Here is a 25,081-nt window from a genome sequence, read left to right as displayed (position 1 = left end):
GTCCTTTTCTCAGTTCTGTGGTTTGCTGCTAGCATTGACCTCTGTATTGGATATGCTCTGGATATGTCTCTCAGAAGAGATCTATATCCGGTCCCTTTCAGCATGCATTTTTTAGCTTCATCAATCTTTTCTAGTTTTGGTGGCTATATATACATGGGCCACATGTGGGGCAGACTCTGAATGGCCATTCCTTCAGTCACTGCTCTAAAATTTGCTTCCATATCCCCTCTATGGATATTTTCCCCCTTTTAAAAAGGAGTGGGAGCATTTGCATTTTGGTCATCCTTCTTCTTGAGTTTTCTGTGGTCTGTGGATTGCACATGGGGAGCTCCAGCTTTTAGGCTAATATTCACTTATTAATGAGTGCATACCATGTGTGTTTTTCTGTGATTGGGTTACCTCATTCAGGATGATATTTTCTAGTTCCATTCATTTGCCTAAGAATTTCATGTAGTCATTATTTTTAATAGTTGAGTAGTATTCCCTTGTGTAGATGTACCACATTTTTTTTAATCCATTCCTCTGTTGAAGGGCATCTGGGTTCTTTCCAGCTTCTGGCTATTATAAATAAGGCTGCTATGAACATAGTAGAGCATGTGTCTTTGTTGTATGTTGGAGCAGCTTTTGGGTATATGCCCAGGAGAGGAGGTATACTTGGGTCCTCAGGTAGTTTGATGTCCAATTTTCTGAGGAACCTCCAGACTGATTTCCAGAATGGTTGTACCAATCTGCAATTCCACCAACAATGGAGGAGTGTTCCTCTTTCTCCACATCCTTGACAGCATCTGCTGTCACCTGAGTTTTTGATCTTAGCCATTCTGACTGGTGTGAGGTGGAATCTCAGGGTTGTTTTGATTTGCATTTCCCTGATGACTAAGGATGTTGAACATTACTTTTGGATCTTAGCCCTATATCAGATGTAGGATTGGAAAAGATCTTTTCCCAATCTGTTCGTTGCCCTTTTATCCTAATAACAGTGTCTTTTGCCTTACAGAAGCTTTGCAGTTTTATGAGGTCCCATTTGTCGATTCTTGTTCTTAGAGCATAAGCCATTGGTGTTTTGTTCAGGAAATTTTCCCCAGTGCCCATGAGTTCAAGACTCTTCCCCACTTTTTCTTCTATTAGTTTGAGTGTATCTGGTTTGATGTGGAGGTCCTTGATCCACTTGGACTTAAGCTTTGTACATGGCGATAAGAATGGATCGATTTGCATTCTTCTACATGCTGATCTCCAGTTGAACCAACACCATTTGTTGAAAATGCTCTTTCTCCCATTGGATGGTTTTAGCTCCTTTGTCGAAGATCAAGTGACCATAGGTGTGTGGGTTCATTTCTGGGTCTTCAATTCTGTTCCACTGATCTATCTGCTTGTCTCTGTACCAATATCATAACAGTTTTTATGACTATTGCTCTGTAATACTGCTTGAAGTCAGGGATGGCGATTCCCCCAGAAGTTCTTTTATTGTTGAGTATAGTTTTCACTATCCTGGATTTTTTGTTATTCCAAATGAATTGGAAAATTGCTCTTTCTATCTCTATAAAAAATAGAGTAGGAATTTGGAAGGGGAATGCATTGAATCTGATGATTGCTTTTGGTAAAATGTTCATCTTTACTATATTAATCCTGCCGATCCATGAGCATGGGAGATCTTTCCATCTTCGGAGGTCTTCAATTTCTTTCTTCAGAGACTTGAAGTTCTTATCATACAGATCTTTCACTTGCTTGGTTAAAGTCACACCAAGGTATTTTACATTATTTGGGACTATTATGAAGGGTATTAGGGTTTCCCTAATTTCTTTTCTCGGCTTGTTTCTCTTTTGTGTAGAAGAAGGCTACTGATTTATTTGAGTTAATTTATACCCAGCCACTTTGCTGAAGATATGTTTATCAGGTTTAGTAGTTCTCTGGTGGAACTTTTGGGATCATTTAAATATACTATCATATCATCTACAACTAGTGATATTTTGACTTCTTCCTTTCCAATCTGTATCCATTTGATCTCCTTTTGTTGTCTTATTGCTCTGGCTAGGCTTCAAGAACTATATTGAATAAGTAGGGAGAGAGTGGACAGTCTAGTCCCTGATTTTAGTGGGATTGCTTCAAGTTTCTCTCCATTTAGTTTAATGTTAGCTACTGGTTTGCCATAAATGGCTTTTACTATGTTTAGTTATGGGCCTTGAATTCCTGTTCTTTTCAGGACTTTTATCATGAAGGGGTGTTGAATTTTGTCAAATGCTTTCTCAGCATCCAATGAAATGATCATGTGGTTCTTATCCTTGAGTTTGTTTATATAGTAGGTTACATTGATGGATTTTCAAATATTAAACCATCCCTGCATACCTGGGATGAAGTCCATTTGATCATGATAGATGATCATTTTAATGTATTCTTGGATTCAGTTTGTAAGAATTTTATTGAGTATTTTTGGGTCGATATTCATAAGGGAAATTGGTCTGAAGTTCTCTTTCTTTGTTGGGTCTTTGTGTGGTTTAGGTATAAGAGTAATTGTGGCTTCATAGAAGAAATTTGGTAGCGCTTTGTCTGCTTCAATTTTGTGGAATAGTTTGGACAGTATTGGTATGAGGTCTTCTATGAAGGTCTGATAGAATTCTGCACTAAAACCCATCTGGTCCTGGGCTCTTTTTGGTTGGGAGACTTTTTAATGACTACTTCTTTAGTAGTTATGGGGTTTTTTAAATGGTTTATCTGTTCCTGATCTAACTTTGGTACCTGGTATCTGTCTAGGAAATTGTCCATTTCCTGCAGATTTTCAAGTTTTGTTGAATATAGGCTTTTGTAGTAGAATCTGATGGTTTTTTGAATTTCCTCTGATTCTGTTGTTATGTCTCCCTTTTCATTTCTGATTTTGTTAATTTGGACACACTCTCTTTGTCCTCTGGTTAGTCTGGCTCTAAGGGTTTATCTATCTTGTTGATTTTCTCAAAGAACCAGCTTTTGGTTCTGTTGATTCTTTGTATAGTCCTTTTTGTTTATACTTGGTTGATTTCAGCCCTGAGTTTGATTATTTCCTGCCTTCTACTCCTCCTGGGTGTATTTGCCTCTTTTTGTTCTAGAGCTTTTAGGTGTGCTGTCAGGCTGCTAATATATGCTTTCTCCTGTTTCTTTCTGCAGGCACTCAGAGCTATGAGTTTTCCTCTTAGCACAGCTTTCATTGTGTCCCATAAGTTTGGGTATGTTGTACCTTCACTTTCATTAAGTTCTAAGAAGTCTTTAATTTCTTTATTTCTTCCTTGACCAGGTTATCACTGAGTAGAGCATTGTTCAACTTCCATGTGTATGTGGGTGTTCTTTCCTTATTATTATTGAAGACCAGCTTTAGCCCATGGTGGTCTGAAAGGACGCATGAGGTTATTTCTATTTTTCTGTATCTGTTGAGGCCTGTTTTGTGCCTGATTATATGGTTAATTTTGAAGAAAGTATCATGAGGTGGTGAGAAGATGGTATATCCTTTTGTTTTAGGATAGAATGTTCTATAAATATCTTTTAAGTCCATTTGGTTCATGACTTCTTAGTCTGTCTATGTCTCTGTTTAATTTCTGTTTCCATGATCTGTCCATTGATGAGAGTGGGGTGTTGAAATCTCCTACTATTATTGTGTGAGGTGCAATGTGTGCTTTGAGCTTTAGTAAGGTTTCTTTTATGTATGTAGGTGCCCTTGTATTTGGAACATAAATATTTAGGATTGAGATTTCATCTTGGTGGATTTTTCCTTTGATGAATATGAAGTGTCCTTCCTTATCTTTTTTGATGACTTTTGGTTGAAAATCGATTTTATTTGATATTAGAATGGCTACTCCAGCTTGCTTCTTCAGACCATTTGCTTGGAAAGTTGTTTTCCAGCCTTTTACTCTGAGGTAGTGTCTGTCTTTGTCTCTGAGGTGTGTTTCCTGTAGGCAGCAAAATGCTGGGTCCTCATTACATATCCAGTTTGTTAATCTGTGCCTTTTTATTGGGGAGTTGAGTCCATTGATGTTGAGAGATATTAAGGAATTGTGATTGTTGTTTCCTGTTATCTTCATATTTGGAGGTTAGATTATGTTCGTGTGCTTGTCTTCTCTTTGTTTTGTTGCAAAACGATTAGTTTCTTGCTTTTTCTAGGGTGTAGCTTGCCTCCTTGTGTTGGGCTTTACCATTTATTATCCTTTGTAGAGCTGGATTTGTAGAAATATGTTGTGTAAATTTGGTTTTGTCATGGAATATCTTTGTTTCTCCATCTATGTTAATTGAGAGTTTTGCTGGATATAGTAACCTGGGCTCGCATTTGTGTTCTCTTAGGGTCTGTATGACATCTGTCCAGGATCTTCTGGCTTTCGTAGTCTCTGTTGAGAAGTCTGGCATAATTCTGATAGGTCTGTCTTTACTGCTTTTAATATTCTTTCTTTGTTTTGTGCATTTGGTGTTTTGACTAATTATGTGACAAAAGGAGTTTCTTTTCTGGTCCAGTCTATTTGGAGTTCTGTAGGCTTCTTGTATGTTTATGGGCATCTCTTTCTTTAGGTTAGGGTAGTTTTCTTGTATGATTTTGTTGAAGATATTTACTGGTCCTTTGAGTTGGGAGTCTTCACTCTCTTCTATACCTATTATCCTTAGGTTTGATCTTCTCATTGTGGCCTGGATTTCCTGTATGTTTTAGGCCAGTAGCTTTTTGCCTTTTACATTGTCTTTGACAGTTGTGTTGATGATTTCTATGGAATCTTCTGCTCCTGAGATTCTCTCTTCTATCTCTTGTATTCTGTTGGTGATGCTTGTATCTATGGCTCCTTGTCACTTCCTTTGGTTTTCTATATCCAGGGTTGTCTCCCTTTGTGCTTTCTTTTTTATTTCTATTTTCATTTTCAATTCCTTCACCTGTTTGATTGTGTTTTCTTGTAATTCTTTCAGGGATTTTTGTGTTTCCTCTCTAACGGCTTCTACTTGTTTACTTGTATTTTCCTGCATTTCTCTAAGGGAGTTTCTTATGTATTGCTTAAAGTCCTCCATCATCATGATCAGATATGATTTTAAATCTAGATCTTGCTTTTCTGGTGTGTTTGGATATTCAGTGTTTGCTTTGGTGGGAGAATTGGGCTCCGATGATGCCATGTATTCTTGGTTTCTGTTGCTTGGGTTCCTGTGCTTACCTCTCGCCATCAGGTTGTCTCTGGTGTTACCTTGTTCTGCTATTTCTGGCAGTGGCTTGACCGTCCTATAGGCCTGTGTATCAGGAGTACCATAGACCTGTTTTCCTGTTTTCTTTCTGCCAGTTATGGGAATGGTGTTGTACTTTCTAGTGCGTAGTCATTCCTGTCTACTGGTCTTCAGCTCTTCCTGTGGGCATGTGTCCTGAGTCACCAGGCAGGTCAGAGCAGAAAAGTTGGTCTTACCTCTGGTCTCAGGCCTGAAGTCGCTCCACTGGGCTAAGTTTCAGCTCTCTGTGAGGGCAGCAATCAGAAGGGCCTGCCCCTCCTTCTCTAGGGTCCCTGTGCACAGGGGGCCCAGATGGCACTAGGCATTTTCCTCTAGAGTCAGAAATGTGGGCAGAGAGTAGTCTCCTCTGGTTTCCCAGGCCTGTCTGCCCTTCTGAAGGTCTAGCCCTCCCTCCCACAGGATCTTCTAGCTCTCCTTCCCATGGGATCTAAGGGAATTCTTTATGTCTGTCTTAAAGTCCTCTATCATTATCCAAAAAACAAAAATGTGATTTTAAATCTAGATCTTGCTTTTCTGGTGTGTTTGGATATCCAGTATTTTCTTTGGTGGGAGAACTGGGTTCTGATGATGCCAAGTAGTCTTGGTTTCTGTTGCTTAGGTTCCTGCGCTTACCTCTAGCCATTGGGTTGTCTCTGGTGTTTGTCTTGCTGTTTCTGAGAGTGACTTGACCCGGCTGTAGGCCTCTGTGTCAGCGCTCCTGTAGAACTGTTTTCTTGTTTTCTTTCAGCCTTTTCTGAGAGCAGAAGCTCTGATTTCAGGTGTCTTGGCCCTTCTAGAGACTGTCCTTCAGCTCTAGGCACTGGCTGGAATCAAAGGTCCTGCCCGATTGCTCCTAGGTCCTTGCACCCAGGGGGCAAAGTTGGCACTGTGTGATTCCCTCTTGGGCCAGGACTGGGTGGAGAAGGGTAGTCTCCTCTGAGTTTTCAGGAGCGTTCACACTTCTGAGGGTCCAGCTCTCTCCCCCATGGGATTTGGGTGCAGGGAGCTGTTTGGCTGGTTCAATTTGGTCCTGGGCACAGACCAGAACTGCAGGTTCTGGCAGCTTGTCTGTTCCTTTATTCCTGTGTCCAGAGGCACTGTACATTTTCCCCTTGGACTGGGGATGTGAGCAGAGGTGTGCAGAAGTGGCAATCTGTCCTGTCCCTGCACTCCTGGGTGTTCAGCTCTCTTCCCCCATGGGATTTGGGTGCCCTGTCATTTATTTTTATTGCAAAAGAAAGATAAAACTCTCATATCAATCTGATTAGAAGTCCTAAGGAATTCTTATGAATTCTCATATTTGCTATGTGTCTTATTTAATTTTCTTTTACTGTGAAGAGACAACAGGAATAAGCAATTTATAAATGAGGTTTATTGAAGCTCACAGTTCTAAAGAATTAGAGTCCATGATTATAATAATGGCAGGAAGCTTGGCAGCATGTAGGTAGGCATGAGTGGCACAGGAGCATGCATAGCTATGAGCTGCTTACATTTAGATTCTCAGACACAAGGCAGAAGGAGAGAGCTACACTGGGGTATTAAAAGCTCAAAGCCTGCACTTGCTCCATGACACACCTCCTCCAATAAAGCCACATATCCCAATTCTTCATAAATAATTCTACCAACTAGGGACCAACCATTCAAGTATGTGAACCTATGGGGGCCATTTTATTTAATTCTGTATTCCCACCTCTCTCCTTCCATTATGTTAGGAAATAGAGTAACTGTCCCAAAGGCATGTTTTGCCCAAGTACATGGGACCCAAGCAACCATGGACTGAACCCTTCCGATATGCTCACAGTGATGAGAAAAAAATAGCTAACAGAGAAATTTCCATAAAATACAAGTAATAAGATATTCATAATGTAGTGTTCGAATGAGAATGGCCCTCAAAGGCTCACATATTTGAATTTTTAGCTGTCTGTTAAAAACTTGTGGATCCAGAGGTGAGCTCTCAGCTACTGTGCCAGTACCATGCCTGCCTGCTGAAATACTCCATGCCATGTTGGTCATAGGCTCTGTCCCTCTGGAACGGTAAGCCCCAAACCAAACACTTTCTGTTTTTCCCCTCTTGGTCATGTAGTTTTGTCACAAGAGAAAAATAAGCAAAAGTTGGTACTATGGAGTAGGCCATTGCTGTGACAGGCCTGGCCATGCTGGAGGAATATGGAAGAATGTAAAAGACTGTGGGACTTTGGACTAGAAAAACTGTTAAATTCTTCAGTCAGCCATCCTACTAAGAGCTTAAAGACAATAAATAGTGCTGAGATCAATGTGAACTATGAAGTCCCAGCTCCAGAGTTTTCAGAGAGGAACAGTACTAGCAACTAGTAAGAGACCATTATGCTACTTGGCCAAGATTGTGGCTGCTTTTTGTCCTTGTCCTAAGAACCTGCCTGAGACTAAATTGAAGAGTTTTGCACTAATTTTGTTGTCAGAGAAGACTTCGAGTCATCCTTGATTCTGTTGTGTGATTATTAGTGATCATTCTTTATGCAGATCTTCAACAAATGAGCAAGAGGAACAAGAACAAATAAAAAATGTATAGTTTTAAGGGGGGTGTGGCCTTATTGGAAGAGCTGTGACTTTGGGGTTTCAAAAGCACAGGCCATGCCATTCCCAGTGATCTCTGTGTCATGCTGGCAGATCAAGATGTAAACTCTGGGGCACTAGAGAGATGGCTCAGTGGTTAAGAGCACTGACCGTTCTTCCAGAGGTCCTGAGTTCAATTCCCAGCAACCACATGATGGCTCACAACCATCTGCAATGAGATCTGGTGCCCTCTTCTGGTGTCTCTGAAGATAACTACAGTATGCTTATATATAATAAATAAATCTTTTAAAAAGAGATGCAAACTCTGAGCTCTAGTGCCATGCCTGCATGCTGCTATGCTGGTCATGGATCTAACCCACTGCAGCTGTGAGCCTCAAATTAAAACACTTTCTTTTATAAGTTGCCTTGGTCATGGTGCCTTTTCATGATAATAGAAAAGTAACTAAAACATCATTTTTCTAAGTTTTTGTAATTTTCAAAGTTTTTCAAACATTTTTCAAAGTTCATTGTAATTTATTTATGCTTTATTTTAGGCACTTAGAGCTCTTTTTCTTAATTTTTTTTTGTTTCTTGATTTTTCTTTGACCCATTCACCATTCAGTAATGAATTGTTTAATCTCCAAGAGTTTCTTACTAGAGATATGTTTGCTGTTAATTTTAAGTTTTATTGCACAGTGGTCAGATGAGAAATGCAGAGTTAGTTCAATCTTCCTGAATTTGGTTAAGATTTGTTTTGTCTTACAGGATGAGATGCTTCTGTGTACCGCTGAGTAAAATGTATACTATTTAGTGTTTGGACGGAATATTCTGTAGAAATGTTAATATCATTTGATGTATTTTAACATTTAATTCTAAAGTTTCTTTGTTTATTCTTTGTCCAGATGACATATTTATTGCAGAAAGTGGGTTATTGAAATCACCTATTAGTGGTTTGCTATAATCTCTGTCTTTTAGTATAATTTTTATGAAATCCATTCACCAGAGTTTGGTGCATATATATTTGGGTTAGTAATGTCTTCTTGGTTAATTGTCTTCTTAATTAGAATAAAGTGTACTTCTTTGTCTCCTAACTAGTACTAGTTTGAAGTCTATTTTGTCAGACATTAATATAGCAACATTTGCTTGTTTCCTGATCCCATTTGATTGGCATGCCTCTCCCAACTCTCTCCCTGCCTCTTTTAATATTATTTTCATTTTGAGGAGGGTCTCATAGTCCAGGCTGGTCTTATACTGATGATCCTCCTGCTTCCATCTTTCAAGTGGTAGGAATAAAGGTGTTCACTAACCTGGCCAGCTATATTTTTCTTTTAAATGTTTATACCTCATTTCCCTTTTCTTCATTGAACTAAGACTCCAACAACAATGGAGATATAAGTGATAGTGGACCTATTTGTCTCATTTTTACATTTAAATACATTCTTAGATTTTTCTAGAGAATACTCTTCAAGAAGAGCTAAGAAAGGCCAGTAGCTCTGGTTGCCAAAGCAAAACAAACACAGCGTACCTTTATTTAATCTACGTCTATGTTAGGTTTTCTCATCTGTGGATGATGTTTCTTAAAAATTTGGAAAACTCAAACCTGTTATCTCTTAAGCATTGCTTCTTACTCTTTTTTCTTTGGAACTTAGTAGCTTAAGATTTTGGATATTATTCTGTAAGTCTCTTATTCTTTATTATTTTGATCCATCTTTTCAGGTTAGTTGTATTGACTTTTGTTTGTGTTGTTCTAGATTTATTTTCCTGAATTTGTCTTAGATACAACTGGATATATGCATCTCCCAATTCACTATTTCTCTCCTAAACAACATCAAATCTCAATTAAATTTCAGCAATTTCACACTGACATTTACAACACTATTTTTTCCTTCAATGATGTTCATTTCTATTTATGACTAATTTTTGTTTCTTTAAACACATTAGAAATAGCTGTTATAGTATCCATAGACAGGAACATTAAAGACTATGCTGGAGGACTATTTTACCACTGTCCCTTTTTAGAAAGACTCAATTTAAAACTAAATTACAAGCACAGATGGCTTCTCATAACAAGATTCCATCTAGGTCGCTGTCATAATTAACTCTCTATTGTGGTAAAGCACCTGACATACCTGCAAGTCAGAAGGTAGCCAATGCAAGCTAATAATAGTGGAAAGTCAAGGTCAGTAACAAAGCCAAAGCCAGAGATGGACCTACACATATGTGTGTGGGCCTGTGATAGCCCAGAGAATTAGCCAATGTCCACAGATAGTTTTTATCCACCTCCTGCCATTTTGTTATAGAAATACTGGACAACAAAAATTAAACTTCTCCCTCTGGGAAACCCTTCCCACTCTTGAGAGATTTTCTCACTTTTCCTTAGTTCTTCACTTTTATATTTTGGCTGGTTTTTTGTTGTTGTTGTTCTTGATTTTGCAGACAGGGTTTTTCTCTGTAGCCCTGGCTATCCTGGACTTGTTCTGTAGACTAGGTTGGCCTCAGACTCCGAGACCTGCCTATCTCTGCCCACTTTGAGTGCTGGTATTAAGGCATTTGGCATCATGCCTGGCTGTATGAAATACTTCTTAATAAAGGCTGCACCTTTAATTTTCATTTGCAAGAGACGATGAACTCAGAGCCACTACCTTAGGCTAATCTTTAGTGATTCTGTGTCTAGCATCTTAGGACCTAGTAAATCCTAACTGGGTGTAAAAGTTAACCCCCCTCTCTCAAAAACTCTGTAGCAAAAGTAATAAGAAAGACACACTTATCAACTTTTAATGGATTTTATTACTTTAAAGTTGTATGCATCCTCATAATCAACACCATTGGCATGCCACTTGGCTGACCTATATTATTAGTCAATCAGGTTACCATAACAAAATATCGGAGATAAAGTGACTAAACAACAGATATTAATTTCTTATATTTCTAGAGACTGGTTTCCAGTCAAAGTTTGCTTCCAGGATCAGTGATTTGTCTTACTGGACTAGGATTCCACTTTTGAAACCTTACCTAACTTTAGCCTTGACTGAATATAGTCATTCTGAGGGTAGAAGTTTCAACATTATGAATTCAGTCCATAGCACTTCCCAATCTGACAAGTCCGTGTGAAGAGAGGGATGTTCTACATGTTCGTCATTCTTGCTCATGGTGACTCACTGTCTTGTGGCTTTGTAAACGTTCAGTGAATTCATGGCTTAGTATTCTAGCAGTCCCATGGTTGTCTAAACCCACCCACTCAGGACCCTTCACTGGTTTCAAGACATTTGACTTTAAGCAGAAGTAGTAGGCTCAGCTTCCACAGCAAGTGACTAACAGGAATGTGGCCACCAACAACTCTGCCAGGTCAAACCCACCACACAGGGCCCATCACAGTTCTGGCATTGGAAACAAAGATCCAAATATGATTTTGTAATTTTTATCTAAAATGTAAGAGAGGCAGGAAGGGGTAATGCAGGGTTCATCACATTGTGTATGTATGTGTGTGTGTTCTGGCCAGTTTTTCTAGCCAGTCCAACTGATTCTTGAGACCTAGCTGGTCACACAATGAACCTGTTTCCTTTACTTCAGCCCAGGTCCTGACACTGAACACGTTTGTTAAAAAGACTATATCAAGGTAATAACTGCTATCATTTTACCACTCTCAGGCTGTCCAGGGCACAGGCCTGGCCTTCATCGTCTACACTGAGGCCATTAAAAACATGGAAGTGTCCCAGCTCTGGTCAGTGCTCTACTTCTTCATGCTGCTAACACTGGGTATGGGAAGCATGGTAGGGACAGGAACAGCCATCCTCACCCCTCTGACTGACAGCAAGGTCATCTCCAGCTACCTGCCCAAGGAGGCCATTTCAGGTCAGGACACACTGCTGAGGAGGCAGGGCATGGGTGGGCAGGAAATGCAAGACAGTAGAGGGGTTTCCTCAAGAGCTTTGTACTTCTAAGCCAACTGCAGAAGCAGGCCCTAGGAGTCTGTGTTCCTGTACTGTGTCCTACACAGCCCTGGGAGATAGACTAGGAACACACCACATCCCAGGGAAGTGAGGCGGTTGGTCAGCCAGCCCACCCTTGAGGAAAGGCTAACTCCCCAGCCTGCACTCAGGTCACCAGGCTTTGAGAGCTTCCATCTGTTTTTGTTTTAATTGAAAGATAACAGTCATCAACTGTCCATTTCCTAAGGTGAGTGTATAATCTGTTCCCAGATCAGGAAGATCTCCTTCCACATACTCTCCAGGCAATAAGCCCCTGATCAGACCACCCTGTTCTGATGTCTAATGCTACTTGTTTGCCTCTGCTCTTGAAAGTCATTCTTTAAAAACAAAAGATATTACAGGCCTGCCATCAACCCTCAGTGTGCTGCACTGTGCAATTGTCAGTCCCTGATCCTGTCTGATACATCATTGTAAGAGCACATACCACTTCTTCATGCACTTTGACTGTGAAGTTATTAGTAAAGGAACTAGACTTTCCCATGATGGCTACCCATTAACTTCACTATCATGCTACCCAACCAGGGTCATGAGGACTCTGTGGCCAGACACCTCTGATTGAGTAAAACAAGGCTCCATCCAATTTTCATGTTCTGACCACTCACTGCAAGTTACATTCTGACTCAGAACCTCCTAGCACTTGGCATCCTTCCTGGGACTGGGTCTCTGTAGCCCAGTTGTATATACAGTCCCCAGTCCCTTTTTCCATGAGCTGACATCCCCTGAAGAGCAGGCCCTATAGCTCGTGTGGGTGAGCCTCCCTTTAAGGTACACCTAGGGACCTGTGGCTCCTGCTGGCATATAATGTGGGATCCGAGTAGGGAGACTCAGAGAGAAGAGCAGTGATCTTGTCTTCCAGGTCTGGTGTGCCTCATCAACTGTGCTGTTGGCATGGTGTTCACCATGGAGGCTGGGAACTACTGGTTTGACATATTCAATGACTATGCAGCCACGCTGTCTCTGCTGCTCATTGTGCTGGTGGAGACTATAGCTGTGTGCTACGTGTATGGGCTGAGGAGGTAAGGAGAGCCCAGATATGGGGTAGCTAGCTGCAGGGCCACATTCATAAGAAAACCATCCTTCCTCAATAGGTATGTCCCTTCTAGATGCTCCTCTGCCCTCAGATCTCATTCATCTCTTGCTTCCAACGGCCTCTTTGCACTTCCTGTTTTCCACTCTTTACCATGGCATGCTTTCTGGGCAGGGACTCAGCTCCAGGCTTAGATACTCTGATCATCTGCCAGAATTAGGATTTCCAAGAGCCTAACATTGGGATGTTTTCAGTCTTCCAAGTGATGGAATATGCATCTGGGGCCCAAACTGTCACGTATAGCTTTCAAACTGGTGGCCAGTGAGATGAGGGTTGCAGGACCTCCTTCATTAGGTATCTGGCTAAAGTCTGGGAGAAAGTGTGATGATTGATATTTCTAGCACTTTCCCTGGTCTTCTGGGGACCACATGCTGAGAACCCACTAGTCTCGGACCTTGTTCTTTTTAGTCAGCCTGCCAGGGCGGGAAGAGCAAGCCGTTCAGAACCTCCTCTCTACTGCTCCATTCTACCTGTTCTTCTGTGCCAACGCCAGGCCCTTCCAAGCTCAAAGTGACTGTTCTGAAAATATCTCTAGGAGCAATCACTAATGGATAGTGTGGGTGGGTGGGCAGAGAGGCAATGTCACCCTAGCCCTGTGGACTGAGGGGATTAGCATACTCCTTTGCCATGCACCCTGGACCCATCTTCACTAGGAATTACTCTAAGGGCCACATCAAAAGCCTTCCTCTGAAGGCCAACACACTGGGGAGATGCCCCATGACCCCTTCCTTCTTGGTCATTCTCCCCCTCAGGCAGCCTCAGCCCTTTTCCCTTTCCCTTTACACCTCCCCCAGGAAAGGAAAAGACCATTTGGGTTCAGGGTCACAATCAAACATCCTTGGTAACAGAATAGCATCTTCCCAAGTGCAGAGGGTATGCAAGCTGGAGCCCCTCCCTGTGTTCCAAACAGATTTGAAAGTGATCTTCGGGCCATGACTGGTCGGCCCCTCAACTGGTACTGGAAGGCCATGTGGGCTTTTGTGAGCCCACTGCTCATCATCGGCCTCTTTATCTTCTACCTGAGTGACTACATCCTCACGGGAACGCTGCAGTACCAAGCCTGGGATGCTACTCAGGTATGTGATGCTCCTGCAGGGCTGAGGAAGAGCAGAGGCAACAGTGTCACTTCAGAACACAGCTCTTCAGTTTCTGACACAAGGAACCATTGTTGTGCTGTGAGATTACAGGTGATAGATAGCATGGTGGCTTCATCAAGACGTTTCAGATGCTCAATCCAGTACAGCAGAACTGGCTCTAAGGTTTTAACCTCTGTGGAGACATAAGTCACCTCCACAGTATCCCAGTGGAACTTCCCTAGATGGTGGGGACATCCCTATTTGAGTACTGGTTCTTCCTTCATAAGAGCTCCACCTAAGAGCTTTGCCTGTGGAAAAGTGCTCTCTATGGGTAAAAGAAAAGGTGAGATTGGTTTCTGTGCATGGTTGCTGTAAATTAAGTGCAGAAGGGTAGGGGGTGTGTGTGTGTGTGTGTGTGTGTGACCTACAGGCCCAGTCCTACCCTATGTTTTATTATCACACTGACCAAAATCTTGATATAATAAATGCAGGGAGAAAAACTTGGGCTATAGTTTCAGAGGGGTCAATCAGGATATCCTGACCTTTATTGCCTTTGGTGGAGTACCATGCCATCAAGAGTGTGAATCAACCTTTTTCTTTACATCCTGATAGACAGAACAGAGAGGAAGCCTCCAGAGACCAGATACCCCAAGGATCAGCCCTCTCAATTAACCTGCTTCCCCAGATAGATCCTACTTCCTAACGTTTTCAGCACCTGTGTCTGGAGGGAAGCATTTTGTATTCAAACCTAAATACCAACTCACACCATTTCTCTTCCTTTTTTTGGAATAGAGGCTGAGTCCCCTTAGACTAGTGAATGTTTCTCCTCTTTTCTTGCAGGGCCATGTGGTGATTAAGGATTACCCTACATATGCACTCGCTGTCATTGGGCTTCTGGTAGCCTCCTCTACTATGTGCATCCCTCTGGTAGCCCTGGGGACTTTTGTCACACGCCACCTCAAGAGCAGAGAACAGTTTCCCGAGGCCTGAGAACTAGAGGCCCCACAGACCACCTAAGTTTCACAGCTACTCTCTCTATATGTGTATTCAGCAGTGGAAGTGCTACAGCTCTCTTTTAAAGCCACAAGTATTTTCTGCTCCCTGAATTTATAAAAAAAAAAATTTAATTCTAGCCTGACAGAAACCTAACTCACACTTAGGTTTTTGTTTTCAAGACAAGGTTTCTGTGTACCCCTGGCTGTCCTGGAACTCGCTCTGAAGAACAAATCTACCTGTGTCCCGAGTACTGGGAATAAAGATATGTGCCACTACCTCCCAGCAGCTTTTACTCTTTCTCTTCCATAACGTATACTTTTGTTGCTAGAATCTATATATTTAGCTCAAGAGATACAATTTTTGATCATTTTGACCTTTAAGCTCTCATTCTTTACATACCGCCATTAGAGCCATGACATGCCAGATTCACCTGTAACATTTTTTTGGGGGGTGGGGTTGGGGCACAGTCTTGGTATATATGGACCCCAGGTTGGGCTAGAATCTATGATCTTCTAGCTACAGGCTCCCCATACTGGCATAACAGGTCATATGCCACCAGGCCAGGCATACACCTTTTAGAACAGTAATTATCCTTTTGTTTCTGTTTGAACCATGCCTTTGCAGAGAGGGCAGGTAAGTGGGGAGAGAACAGGCGAAGCCAGCCTGGGTTCAAACACACAATCCTCTTACTTCACCCCTCCAGTGCTGGGATTACAGGCACAGGCCACCACCCCTCACCTTTCAGTATTTCTTGAAGGGTATTTTAATGATAAATTTTCTCAGCTTATTCTTGTCTAGCAAAGGTGGTTTTCATCATTAAAGTGAAACTTTACAGCATATCGTAATCTTGACTGGCAGGTTTCTTTCTTTTAGCAGTTTGTACTGATAAATCCATTTATTATAATCTAATGATATCCCTTTATATGTGACTAGACTCTTGCTCCTTGGTGGTAGAGAAGGGGGAAATGAGCTGTAGCTCAAACTATACAAAATAAGAAATATAGGATGAAAACCTGAAGTGCTATATGCACCACAACAATAAGACTGTATTAAGATTTTTTTTTTTTTTACTAAATCTGATTTTACTGTTAACAAAAACTGTGGGATGATGCATTAATCTGTCTGGTGTACTACACATTTACTATGCTCTCATACTATGTTGTGAACCTCAAATACAATCCATTTCATTAAAAATCAGGTGTGAGGACCTTCCTCCCAGACCCAACCCTGAGGGTCATGTGTTAAACCAGCAAAATCTTTGTCCAGTCACACTCCTTCCCTCCTGAGCTTACCTGTTGTGAAGTATTAAATCATCTCACCTTTGTCCTGGTTAAGTTCCGCATCCTCCAAGAAGCACCAATCACCTCCCCTCGAGCTCCCTGATCTTTCTATTGGCCACAGAGAGATCTTCTGTACCTCCCAAAAGGTCCCTACCTCCTGGTCAGCGCTGATGCTTTTTCTATCTCTTCCCCTTGAATGAGCTTCAGCCACTGACTTCTAGTGCAAAGGACACGGTCAAAGTGATAGATTCAATATTGCTGGCTGTGACAAAACTGTCTGAAGAGAATGAATGGCTTTCAGTCCAGCGTCAGCAGAGGTGGTCAACCCAACAGGGTGGGAGGAACTGAATCTTGTCCTTAGTGACAGTCATCTTGAAAAAGGATGGTGCCTGCTTCCAGTAGAATCTTAACTGTGCCTTGGAGAATGCTCTGAACCAGAGAAACAAATACAAGGCAGCTTCAAGTTGCTAAGTGTGGAAATAACTTGTTACAGTGACTGGTTAACGGAGTGAGGCCACTCAGAGCTGGTCTACTCTCAGTGAACAAACAATACATTCAAATTACCTAACACATTTTACTGAAGTTCCTCCACTAGGAACCCAGAGAAATGAAATGTGGAAATTAATCTTTAAAGCATACACATGCACAAGTAAATATGAAAACACTGTACTTATGCACAAAACACACACACGCATGTAGTATGTAAACATATGTATATTTTGTGTATGAAACTTGGATGCTATTATCAAGGAACTTCATCTCACTTTGCACATAGGCAAGGGTTTCCTGCCACAAGCTGTTTACTCAGTACGTCACTCAGGCTCACTGACACCTTTCCGTGTTTTCTATGAAAACGTTTGAGACAGAATCTCATGTAGAATAAGCTGGCTTCAAACTCTCTATGGAGCTGAGGATGACCTTGAGTTGATTTTCCTCCTACCTCCCAAGGTGTGGGCTGCCATGCTGAATTTACAGAGTGCTGGGGATCATGCCTGGGTTTGGTGCATGCTAGGTAAGTGGTCTAACAGTGCTGCATCCTCAGCCCTGGCAGTACTCAGTCATCAGCTGCAATCTGTATCACTTATCCACCCATACTTCCTTACCACCCTGCAACCTATATCATTGTGAAATTATAAGTGGAAGTACAGATACTTTTATGGATATTAAACATCACTAAATGTTGCCCTAGCCTTATCTATAAAAAACAAAGCTATAAAAAACGTATAAGGCAATTGCTGGAAAACAGTTTAGAAGCGATTGATCTTGTTTACTTAGTGACTAGTATTTCTATAATGATCAAACATTGCTTTAAGATTAAAAAAATATCCATTTTAAAAACAGAAACAATACTAACAGTGGTTAGAAAAGAATATGGCATTTTATTTTTGCATATAGATGTACAGTAAATGAGTTAAACAAGATCACTGCAGGGCTCTCAAACACTGATCACTTGCAGCCTAACCCTCTGACATTAGTCCTTGCAAAGCAGCCACACTACTGGTTCCACGTGGTGTTGGCCGTAGCTGTTGGCATGAAATGCTCACTGTAAAATGCCCAGTAGCTTCTGAATAACACATCACAGCAGACGTGGCTGGGCTTCAATGTTCCATCTTGGAACAAACTGTGCTTACACGTGTCAGAGCAGGTGGCTCTATTTACTACCCTATAGTGAGTTTTAATGACTGATTTTAAACTACACAGGATTTTCCCAGAGTTTCTAAAAGCAATAACTTATTGTTTATAAAAGGTAATGTTGAAAAAAAGGTAATGTTAAAGGCGCTTTTAGAAATATTTAACATAAGGTACTATTAGAAAAAACTACATATTTTAAAGCAAAACACTGATATACCATAGCAGTGTTTAACTGAATTGTTCTAAGATAGTGCAGTGATACTACCTTATACACTGTTCTAATATCTAAACCTCATAATTACAATTTTAATATATAACCTGTCTCACAACTATGCACAGCTTCTGAAGCGTGGTTTTCAGTCTGTTTATGCATAAATTAAAGTTGGTCCTTGATTTGGAGAACTATGGCTACCTGGAAGCACTAAATTTCAGACACTTATTGACAGTGAACATAAACCTTGTCAGGGTGATAAAGCCAGAGTGCCATGCATGAAAAGCAACTGCTACCCCAAGTGTGAATCAAGTCTAGCACAAGACCTTCTCTGAGGTCTGCATGTCTCAATGAGTAACCAATAATAATAACAATAATAAAATCCTACAAGATATGAGAAGCAGCAGCTGGCAGTCTAGTGTATTTTCCACAATGGAGCAGTTCTTAAAAAGAGGTGACTTTGGACCTTTAGCATAAGAGACAGACTTTACATTCTTTGATTTGATTTCATTTATACCATTTAAAAAAGATAAAATATATCTGAACTTTTCATGACATTTAAGCTGCTAGGGCACTACAGCAGCTCAAGCAATTTCAAATGACTCTAGATCCCATTCTCCTCTCCCTCACTGTGAAATCACAGCTTAGCAAACTGCCTGACCTTTAAGAGACATTCTCTAAGCATAGTAGAATTAGCATATTATTAAACTCTTAAGAAAAGCCCAAAGATACATGGAAAAAATGCTTGCTAACAGTGACTGCTTTACAATGGCAATAATGAAACAGAGCTAGAAAAATAATTTTGTTTTAAATAATGAAAGAAGTTAAATTTTTTAAAATATATTACTTATCTGTGAACTTCTGACTTGACAGTGAATAGATTTCTTCTGTTCTGTGAGCTGAATTTAAGCTACATTTTAATTATACTATAGCTTCAAATTATAAATATAACCATCCCAACAGTAAAGAGATCATCAAAGCAGTAATATCAGATCAATTCTAAGACATCACCCAGCCCAAATCACAAGAGGTACTTTTGGATAAAGGCTTTAAGAAGACCTTGGGGTTCATGTGGAAAGCAGGTCAGTAAAGACTCCAGTTCTGCATCATGGAGTCTTCCAAGCCAAGCCGCTTTCCACAAACACAAATTCAGTCTATCTTTTCTTTCTGTACAAGTCTGGGAGCATCAACAAAATCTTTGCCATTGTAAAGAATAATAAAAAATGTTCCAATGCTTGCAACTCCCCAGAAGAGGACATATGCCAGTGTTTCTGTCCAAGTGTCACCTGTTGATATTAAAAACAAAGACAATACATCATTTGTTGTTATCAGATCTATTGACCACACTGAAGTTTATTCGTGTCCACAGGAAAAATATAACATCTTAAGTTTTAAACCAGGGGTCTCAATTCTGCAAGGCTCAATAAACCATCAGCTGTGGGACCCTAAGAATTTGTTGCCTCCGTGGCAAATTCCCAGCAATACTGAGGCTACAGACAGAGGCCACACTGTGAGAACTAGACTACTCTCATATTTCTTATGCTTTACTAGCATAAGAAATTACTAACAGTTTAATCATAGTTCTACAATTGATGCAATATTATCAAAATACAAAACACACTTTACAGAATGTATGTTTTAAACTCAACTGTATAAATCACAACAGCTTTTAACAACTCTGCTGGTTGAGTTTATAAAGGTCAGCAGCACCCATGAAGCAAAGACCTATTTTGTTTTTCTGTTTGAAGAGCTAAGCCTCAGCTCACTTCTCTCCTGTATCTGCTGGCCTCAAGTGTGGAGAAACAATGCAGAGTCAAATGACCAATCAGATGGCTCAAGGGAAGGAAGCCAGACCACATCAGAGGTTGTGATGTGTCTATGTTCCCTCTTGAAAACCACAGCAGGAGCTGGAAATCAGCCACCCCTATCCAGATGCACTATTGACAGGACACTATCCACAGCATTCAGTATTATTTTTACTCAAAATTATCTCTCAATTTGCAACATTATCAGTTTTCAAAGATTTTAGTTTTAAAAGTTGTTATACAGAGGCAAGTTATTGTTTGAGGAGTTGTCCTGGTTTGATTTCTATTGCTGTGATAAACATAACCAAAAGCAACTTGGGAGAGGAAAGACATTATCTGGCCTCCACTTTACAGTTTATCACTGAAGGAAGCCAGGACAGAAACTCAAGGCAGGAACTGAAGCAGAGACCATGGTGAATGCTCTTTAATGGACTCCTCTTCATGGCTTGCTAGTTTGCATTATTACATAATCCAGGATACTTGCTCAGGGATGGCACTGTCCACAGTGTACTAGGCCATTCCACATCAATCATTAATCCAGAATATGCCCCACAGACCTGCCTACAAGAAAATCTGGTGGAGGCATATTTTCAAGGGAAGTTCGTTCCCTCTTCGCAGATGATTTTAGTTCGTGTCAAGTTGAGGGAAAAACAAACAAACCAGGACAGGACTGAAGCAAGACCTCACTGTGCTGCTTCAGACCAAGAAAGGAGCTTCCTATAAGCTGCTAAGCACTCCCCAGAGAAACCCTCCACTCACTCAGGCCTTATCCCTGCAGAAGCTCTTTAACCTGTGGTGAGCACAGAAAACCAAACAAAACCCATCCAAGAGGCAATGGCTTCCAGGAATGAGCACCCACTGTGCAGTGTTTAAGGCCCAAGTCAAAGATCCAGAATGACTGAAACCAGTTGTTGGCCTGGGAGCTAGCAGCACATGCTGCCTGGATTTGTCCTTTTTCCTTTCCTTCCTACCATAAAAACTGACACAGACAACCAGACTGCAAGCAATTCCTATACCCTTTTGTTTTTACTGTAGTTAAGAATGGGTTCTCAAGTTTTAGAAGGTCAAAGAATATACTACAGAGGCTACATGAAATAAAGCAGTGTCTACTGTCTCTCTTTACACTAGTTTGTTAACGAGGATGACAAGTTACTATGCTTTTTTCCCTCTATTCAACATTGTAGTATTTGATCAAACCATGTGGTGATTGTTTACAATGCTAAACTCTGAGGGCAGAGAGGTATAGCACTGGTCCTCTTAAGAAGTGCAGGCTGATGGTAGTACAGGGTAGGATGAATTAGGATGCCAATCCCTAATTCAGAAAACACCTGAGGGCTTCCTGTAAGCCTAGACTCAGCAGACAAAACAATGAACAAAATAGTCTCTGCCTCAAAAATCTGGTGATTGGATGGTAAAGACAAGTGAGAAAATCACTCTGTGCAGAAAAATAAAGGTCACCAGGCAGGGATTCCTGATGAGCACACTGGAAGCACAGGAGTGCTGTGGAAAGCCAGGCTTCCACATGGAGAAACAAAAGGCACAGGGGATTAGGGAGAGCACTTGCAGGGGGCCATCAACGTGGTGCTTTACATAGAAGTTTCAGGACAGCCAGGGCTAACCAGAGACCCAGTCTTAAGAAACAAAACAAACATCAAAATATTAATGGGGCCAGAAAACTGCCCAAGCGGGTAAAGGTATCTGTCACACGGGCATGGTGATCTGAGTTTGAGCCCTAGAACCCACTGTGCAAGAAAGAGAAGCAACCCTGCGAAAGCTGTTCTCTAAACTCCACATATGCACCACTGCACATACGCCTTACACAAGCAACATACACATAATAATTAATTAAAACTATTATGAAGGCTTAGCTTATTTCTAGTAGGCAGAATGACAATTTTCTTTTCATTTTGCCTAATTATGTGTCCTATAATTATTATATATTATTTTGGTAACAAGAAAAAAATTGTAAAAAACCTCAAGTTAAAAAACAGGGCCATGGGCTGGAGAAATGGCTCAGTGGTTAAGAGCACTGACTGCTCTTCCAGAGGTCCTGAGTTCAATTCCCAGCAACCACATGGTGGCTCACAACCATCTGTATGGGATCTGATGCCTTCTTCCGGTGTGTCTGAAAACAGCTATAATGTACTCTATAAATTAAAAAAACAAAACAAAACAAAAAAACAGGGCCAACCAGATGGCTTAGTAGCTAACAGTAGTTTTGTAAGCCTGGTAACCTGAGTTTGACAGTTTGACTCCTGTATGTAAAAATGGGAGAGCTAATTCCACAGAGTTGTCCTCTGACCTCACCTCTCTCTACATGTGCACCCCTCATGTGACAATAGTAATTAAAGGTGCTGGAGGAGATAAGGGAAAAGAAGAACCACTAAAATACTTTGTTTGAAAATGCCGTATGATATCAAATAGCCTGTATGTTAATTTAAAATAAAGAAAGAAAATGAGATTCTAAACAAAGAATGACCACTACCACTAACAACTACAATAACAACAATAGAAAACTAGTAGGAATTAGAGAGGTGTCAGTGCACAGTGATGCCCAGTACTACACACATATATACAAAATAAAACCCAATTATCAAACCGCTCATTAAACATAATAAGTAAACATCTAGTGCTGCATATAATCAAGACTCAGATGCATTATCTAAAGGCAAGCACCGTGGCACACACCTTTTTTAATTCCAGCACTCAGGGGCAGAGGTGGGCAGATGTTTTTATTTTTTTTTTTTAGTTGAAGGCCAGCTTGATCAACATAGAGAAGTTCAAGCCAGACAGAGAAAAACAGTAAGACCTCATATCAAAAGGAAAAAACAAAAGCAGAATATGAAACAGAGTCCACTTACCAGCCATAAGCAAACAGATGATGCACATTGAAAAGGCAACAACCATGATGATAGGCAACTGAAATATAACCAAAAGATACAGCTGTTAGGAATAATCCGTGGTTATAAAATCATCCGTCTACTTAGCCTGGAAAGGTGCCAAACTTCTTCTGCAGGCTCCGACACACAATGTTTTGGTTTGGTTTTTTTTTTTGGGGGGGGGGGTGAGTTTCAGTTTTTAAACCAAACATCACTATTTATGGCTTCAATCACAGTAACAAAAGTCTTCATACTAATAAAGTATGAGATCTACAGAAGGATGCTTCTGCTCCAAACCTGGCCAAACACTGTAAGGACAACAGACTTCTCTTCCATCCAGGGCACTTTGTCATCTGGTAGAAGGCCCCAGAGAAGCTGCAAAGTCTTGTGAATACAGGAGAAAAGAAAAGCAAAGTATCCCAGACACACTTTACCTTTCTTTCTTTCTTTCTTTCTTTTTTTCTTCAGTAAAACTATACACTGAATTTATCAAATAACACATTTTCCATTTTACAATGTATTTTCTGTCTTTCTAGATTTTGGATTGTAATTTTTTTTATTGGATATTTTATTTATTTACATTTCAAATGTTATTCCTTTTCCAGGTTTCCAGAAACCCCCTATTCCATTCCCCCACCCACTTCTTCTGTGAGGGTGTTCCCCCACCCATCCACCCACCCCTTCGCATCTCCCCACTCTGACATTCCCCTACATTGGGGCGAGGTGGGGGGGTGTCCCGCCTTGGCAGGACCAAGGGCTTCTCCTCTCATTGATGTCCAACAAGGGCATGCTCTGCTACATGTGCAGCTGGAACCATGTGTACTCTTTGGATGGTGGTTTAGTTCCTGTGAGCTCTGATTGGTTGGTATTGTTATTCTCATGGGTTTGTAAACCCCCTCAGCTCCTTCAATCCTTTCTCTAACTACTCCAGATGGGGGTCCAGTTCTTGCCCTTCATTTACAAATTTATCTTTAGCAATTCCTGATCAAAGAGAATTGAAGTTCTCCTGAAAAAAGAACTCCTGTTTCCATTCTAATATGGCAGAGTCATGAAAGAAAGTGTGTACACAGTTATTCTTTCTGTACTCGAGTCTTTTCTTCAGAAGAGAAAAATAAATATATATATTCCATTTATAACAGCATGCAATGCTTTCAACAGAGGTGTTTTCTAAACCTTCAGACATATACTTCCAATCCTAGAAATCATAGAAAGTTTCTTACCGCCAGGAATTTCCAGTCCCTTGGAACACTTAAAGGACTATGAGAGTCTAATTCATCCACTGAGTAGTTTCCAAGAAATAAGTCTATGGAATCCTAGAAAATAAAGAACAAAATTGTGAACTTTCCAAACTTAATTTGACTACATTGAGCAATAGTGCAAAGAGATAACCATTCAGTGGCAAACAAACACCATCAAATACAGACTTACTTGTCTAAATCCATCAGAAAAGTTGTTCTTGTAATACCGTAATAATGAGTTGAAGCCATCCATTACAAGTCCCAACTGAGTTCTTTTTCCAGTTCTGATTTAAAAAAAGATCCAGTTTTAAATTATATATATATACATATATATATATGCATACTAAATTATCAGTTTTATGACCCATGAGAGTTATAGAAATACATGAACAGCAAAGATATTAAAAATTATCCCTAAAAACACAGACATTTTATAAGTCACTAGCAGGAAATCTATAGTTGTGTCTTTGTATCTATAAAGAACCCTACTAGACACTACTCTACAGATGTTCAAGTTCCTCATATAAAAAGGTGTAGTGTTTCCACACACCCTATTCACACCCTCTTATCATTTCTAAGTAACTATGATGTCTAATATAATGCAAGTATGAAGCAAAGAGACACTATCCTGTATTATTGAGGAAATGATATACAAAACATCTGCACATGCTCAGTACAGACACAGACACTTTTTCATGAGTGCTTTGGTTAGTGGTTGGTTGAATCCATACATACAATCCACGGAAAAGAAGAGCAATTGTGTTTGTTCTCTAAAACATTACCAAAGTAGACATAAGAAAGCGAAATAGCTTAACTACAAAACGAGAACTATGAAAAGAAATACAGCCTATGTCAGGAGACAGAAAACAGCACAGAACTAGGAACCACATTTGCTCCCAGGGAATCTCTACAGTGTTACAGAAAAGACCCAAAGGTACTGAGAACAACTGACAGGAGCAGGAGTATGGTCGGGAGCTTTGCAGAGGTGCAGCTCATAGGCTGTGTCCCAAACCTGTGGAATCAGACTGGTGACTGAGGCGCAAAGTGATGTCTCTATGCATGAGACTGCCCCAAGGAGGCTAAGAACCCACTAATGCCCAAGCCTTGTCTTCAGCAATCCTGACATGACAGCTCTAGTGAGGCACAGGTGCTTGGCTTATACAACTGTA

The 25,081-nt window shown here is 40.6% G+C and overlaps 2 protein-coding genes across 2 annotated transcripts in view; one reads left to right on the top strand and one right to left on the bottom strand.

Annotated features, from left to right (window-relative positions):
• The window catches only part of Slc6a20 (solute carrier family 6 member 20), a 36,178-nt gene extending 21,317 nt beyond the window's left edge, over positions 1–14,861 (top strand). Inside the window, exons 8-11 of the mRNA XM_032911293.1 lie at positions 11,367–11,571; positions 12,565–12,724; positions 13,706–13,871; positions 14,712–14,861. Coding sequence (XP_032767184.1) covers positions 11,367–11,571; positions 12,565–12,724; positions 13,706–13,871; positions 14,712–14,861 — 681 coding nt within the window. The remainder of the gene's footprint in view (positions 1–11,366; positions 11,572–12,564; positions 12,725–13,705; positions 13,872–14,711) is intronic.
• Positions 14,862–17,506: 2,645 nt separating this feature from the next.
• The window catches only part of Sacm1l (SAC1 like phosphatidylinositide phosphatase), a 58,222-nt gene continuing 50,647 nt past the window's right edge, over positions 17,507–25,081 (bottom strand). The window contains exons 17-20 of the mRNA XM_032911292.1: positions 24,103–24,196; positions 23,895–23,987; positions 22,657–22,714; positions 17,507–19,276 (exon numbers count right to left, since the gene is read on the bottom strand). Of these exons, the coding sequence (XP_032767183.1) occupies positions 19,140–19,276; positions 22,657–22,714; positions 23,895–23,987; positions 24,103–24,196 (382 nt within the window). The 3' untranslated portion in view covers positions 17,507–19,139. The remainder of the gene's footprint in view (positions 19,277–22,656; positions 22,715–23,894; positions 23,988–24,102; positions 24,197–25,081) is intronic.

Source organism: Rattus rattus, chromosome 8, assembly GCF_011064425.1.
Source record: "Rattus rattus isolate New Zealand chromosome 8, Rrattus_CSIRO_v1, whole genome shotgun sequence".
Classification (NCBI taxonomy): domain Eukaryota; kingdom Metazoa; phylum Chordata; class Mammalia; order Rodentia; family Muridae; genus Rattus; species Rattus rattus.
This window is presented reverse-complemented; position numbering and strand designations above follow the sequence as displayed.